The sequence below is a fragment of the Crinia signifera genome, chromosome 4 (genome assembly GCF_055691185.1).
Source record: "Crinia signifera chromosome 4, ASM5569118v1, whole genome shotgun sequence".
Classification (NCBI taxonomy): Eukaryota; Metazoa; Chordata; class Amphibia; order Anura; family Myobatrachidae; genus Crinia; species Crinia signifera.
This window is the reverse complement of record NC_139220.1, coordinates 326,063,842-326,067,573: the sequence shown is the minus strand read 5'-3', so window position 1 is coordinate 326,067,573 and position 3,732 is coordinate 326,063,842. Positions and strand designations below refer to the sequence as shown.

The 3,732-nt window shown below is 35.9% G+C and overlaps 1 protein-coding gene across 1 annotated transcript; it reads right to left on the bottom strand.

The window, feature by feature from the left end:
- Positions 1–563: 563 nt before the first annotated feature.
- Positions 564–1,496, bottom strand: LOC146073449 (olfactory receptor 11L1-like). The gene has a single exon (XM_083180628.1). It carries the CDS (start codon positions 1,494–1,496, stop codon positions 564–566), a length of 933 nt encoding a protein of 310 aa, XP_083036754.1.
- Between the last annotated feature and the right edge of the window lie 2,236 nt (positions 1,497–3,732).

The following is a 3,732-nucleotide window of genomic DNA, read 5'->3' as shown; positions in this document are numbered from 1 at the left end:
TGGAAACTACAAAAAATGGTTAAGCCTTATTATGGGGCCTTATTCTGGTTCAATCTCAAAGGCAAATTCTTTCTCAAATGGACAAAACAATGTGCTTTGCAGGTGGGGTAGATTTAACATGTGCAGATATAATTAGATTTATGTGGGTTTTTTCTTCAAAGTTAGATCTATATTACAGTGTAGAAATAAAGCAGTCAGTATTTTCCCTGCACAGAAACAAAATAACTCACCCAAATCTAACTCTCTCTGCACATGTTACATCTGCCCCCCCTGCAGTGCACATGGTTTTGTCCATTTGAGAAGGAATTTGCCTATGAGAGTGAACCAGAATAAGGCCCATGGTAGAAAACTCTCCGTACTGAAGGGCTTAATATTTAATTATTTGGACAAGGACTGAGCTTACTCTATGTAGATTATGCAGATGCCCCACAACGTATGTCACATGATATTAATTTCACATGTAAAACAAATTGATAAACAAATAGTTTGCAATATAAAAACAATCTACCCTATATATTTGTGTGTGTCACTATATTTTTAATGTGAGTTGTAATCAAATAAAATTAATTGAAATTCAGTTTCCATTTTAAAAACGCGCTCTTGAAGTCTTTGTTCCGCAGGCTGTATATGAATGGATTAACCAATGGTATAACCACAGTGTACAGCAGCGATAATATCTTACTGGTAGCCAATAAATGTCCTTTGGTTGGAACCACATATACAGAAAAGAGGGTCCCAAAAAATATACACACAACAGTCAGGTGAGAGCTGCAGGTGGAGAAGGCTTTCTGTCTCCCGCTGATGGAGCGGATGTTTAGGATGGTGGTGATGATGTACACATAGGAAACAATGATCATTGTAAATGGGAATGTGATAAACATGAGGCCAAACAAAGCTCCCTGTATTTGAATAAGAGAAGTATCTGAACAAGAAAGTTCTGTAATAGGATTGAAATCACAGAAGAAATGGTCAATAAGACTTGGTCCACACAAGTCTAACTCGCATAAATGTATGACAAGTAATCCTATAAACAAAGCACTTAATGACCAAGCTGAAATTGCGCATTTTCCACAAAATGCTTTGTTGATGATAGCATGATATCGTAGTGGGTTACAGATAGCCAGATAACGGTCATATGACATCACCATGAAGATGAGACACTCTGATGTCTCTGATACAGCAAACACATAAAACTGTGAAATACAGGCAACAAAAGAAATGGTTCCACCTTCATGCAAGACAATGTCAAGCAAGTTGGGGAGAATGTCCATGGCCATCAGGATATCCTGTAGAGATATCAGTGTGATGAAGAAATACATTGGAGAGTGAAGAGTTTTGCTCATTGACACTAAAGAAATGATAATAACATTGCCGCATATGGTGACACAGAAAATAATTAGTAGAAGCAAGAAGAAGAGGCTATTAAAGCTGTGAAGGTTTGGAAATCCCAGGATAAAGACGTAAGAGATATTGATCTTTGGATTTGTGAGCAGCATATGTGAGCAAATCCTGAATTAGAAACATACTGTAAGGTGCCACAACCAGTGATAACTCATCCTATCATGGTACTATCATATGTTGATCAACTTTCTTTGATCAACTCTACATGGAAAAGTTTATGCTAGACTCAATATTGTGAGTTTGCCCAAGACTGTAGTGTAGTTTTATTTTCTATATAATGTTTTATAGTCTCCGATTAATTTATAAGTTGGTTTAAATAATTATTAGCAAAGTGCATTTCTCAAACAAAGTTTTTTATGTCATGGCAAAAAGTGTGATACACTGTAAGACTAAGCCAGGTGATTAAGAAAATCCCATAAGTGTACAGTGAATGTACGATCATGGGTGTGAATAGACGCAGCAGGACACAGCTTGCTGCACCCATAATTCCGCATCAGGGGTAAGCTAAGCCTGACAAAATCTGTACATCTGCCCTACAGTCACAAAAGAAACATATACTACTTGAAAAATCAATAAACTCACTAAAAATAATACCCACTGTGTCATTAACATCTACAATATCAATGTTTGTGGTTCGAAAGATTGACACCTCTGCTAAATGTTAAAATTCTGGAAATGTGACTTTTACAATTAGGGTTAAAATGGAGTGTTCACATAACGTTCCTGCTACATTTTGGATGTGGACAATTTGAGAGTGTCCATATTTAGTTATTGTTGGCATTTTGCAAATCAATAATTGTGATTGTCAACATAGACAACTTGTCAACGTGGTGTACCTGTCAACACTATAGTTATGGATATGACGGTCAACATTGTCATATTTAACAAAACACATTGAACCCAAATTTATTACGTTGAACATGTCTGAAGCTATGCAAGATCTTCACATAAGAACAGACATTCACCGGCTGAAGCAAACTCCGTAACATCCATAGCCTAATGGTTCAATCGAAATCCATCAATATTCTGAACCCACCATCTACAGCTTTATTACAATGTGACAACAAAAAGCCTGACCACAGCCTGAAAGCGTCTTAGGAACCTATTTAGTCTAGCTATTAAAATTGTCTGAAAGAAACAAAAGTTCAACAAAAAAGCTTACCAACACTTTTCTCAATGCAACTTTTTACATTAAATCAAACTGTTAACATCTGATTGTGATTGTTATTAGAACAGAAGTTGGATTTATTGCAGAGTATCATTCATGAAGAACTTTTTCCTCCTGCAGCTGAGACTGATGAGCTTTTTAGAAGAAGAAGGATATAGAATTGGACACAATAATATCATGTATCCACAGTGCAATTTACTGTTTTCCAATCACGATCAAATCAGGATTGAATCGCACGGAGCCGTGTACACTAGGGCGGAGTGAAAAAACTGAAATTGAGAAATTCAAAATCGGCTAGTGTGGGAAAGTTGTGACTTCAGCTGAATAAGAAACGTGCAAAAACTTTTTGATCTAAGTCAACATCTTCTGTTCTGGCAAGAGGCCTGAAGTTTCACTTTTTTGGTGAAAATGACGAAAACTGAAAATGCTCCGATCTAGTTAAAATTATGTCATGATGTCTTAGAGTGGTTTATTAATATACTTTAGCTTAGTAAAAGATAGTACGAGCTTGTCCTAGTGCAAAGTGACTGACTTTGGCGAGAGAAAACATGATAAATGACCCATTTTCATGGTTTCAATTGTGAATATGGTGTTTTCTCCGGAACATTTTTTTTTTTTTTTGGGGGGGGGGGGGGGGGGGGAGGATGCTCTGTAATTGATGTGATCAGGAAAAGGAACTTGGTGGAAAAAAAAACAGGGTAAATCCCTTTTGTTTGCCTTTAATAGAATATGTGTCTTCTAATGTCCACCAAACTCTTTACTGAATGCTCCAGTAAGTTCAGTAACAATGCATTACACTCTGTTCTTTAAGTGCAGGATTTAAAACACTTCTGTTTATTGTCTTTACTTGTGGCAGTTTATTTGTTTGAAAAACAGTCTGAAAAACAGTTTGCATCCCCAATGCTGGGAACATGAAATGGCTGCATTACGGCATATAGTTATGCTAAAGATAAGCCAATATATTAACAGTTAAATACGTTGAAATGTATTAGGATGTAATAAACAAAAACATCTAATGTTTAGTGATATTTAAAATGATACATTAAACAGTTTACACTATTACTTGTAATACTTATTGTAGCAGTTACTGTTTTTCAATAACAGACTGCAACAGTTATTTCTTATTAGCAAGATCTGACAACCAGACACTCTTATTGATAAGA

Coding starts and splice junctions, on each gene's coding strand:
- LOC146073449 (XM_083180628.1), bottom strand. CDS start 1,496: ATGCTGCTCACAAATCCAAAGATCAATATCTCTTACGTCTTTATCCTG.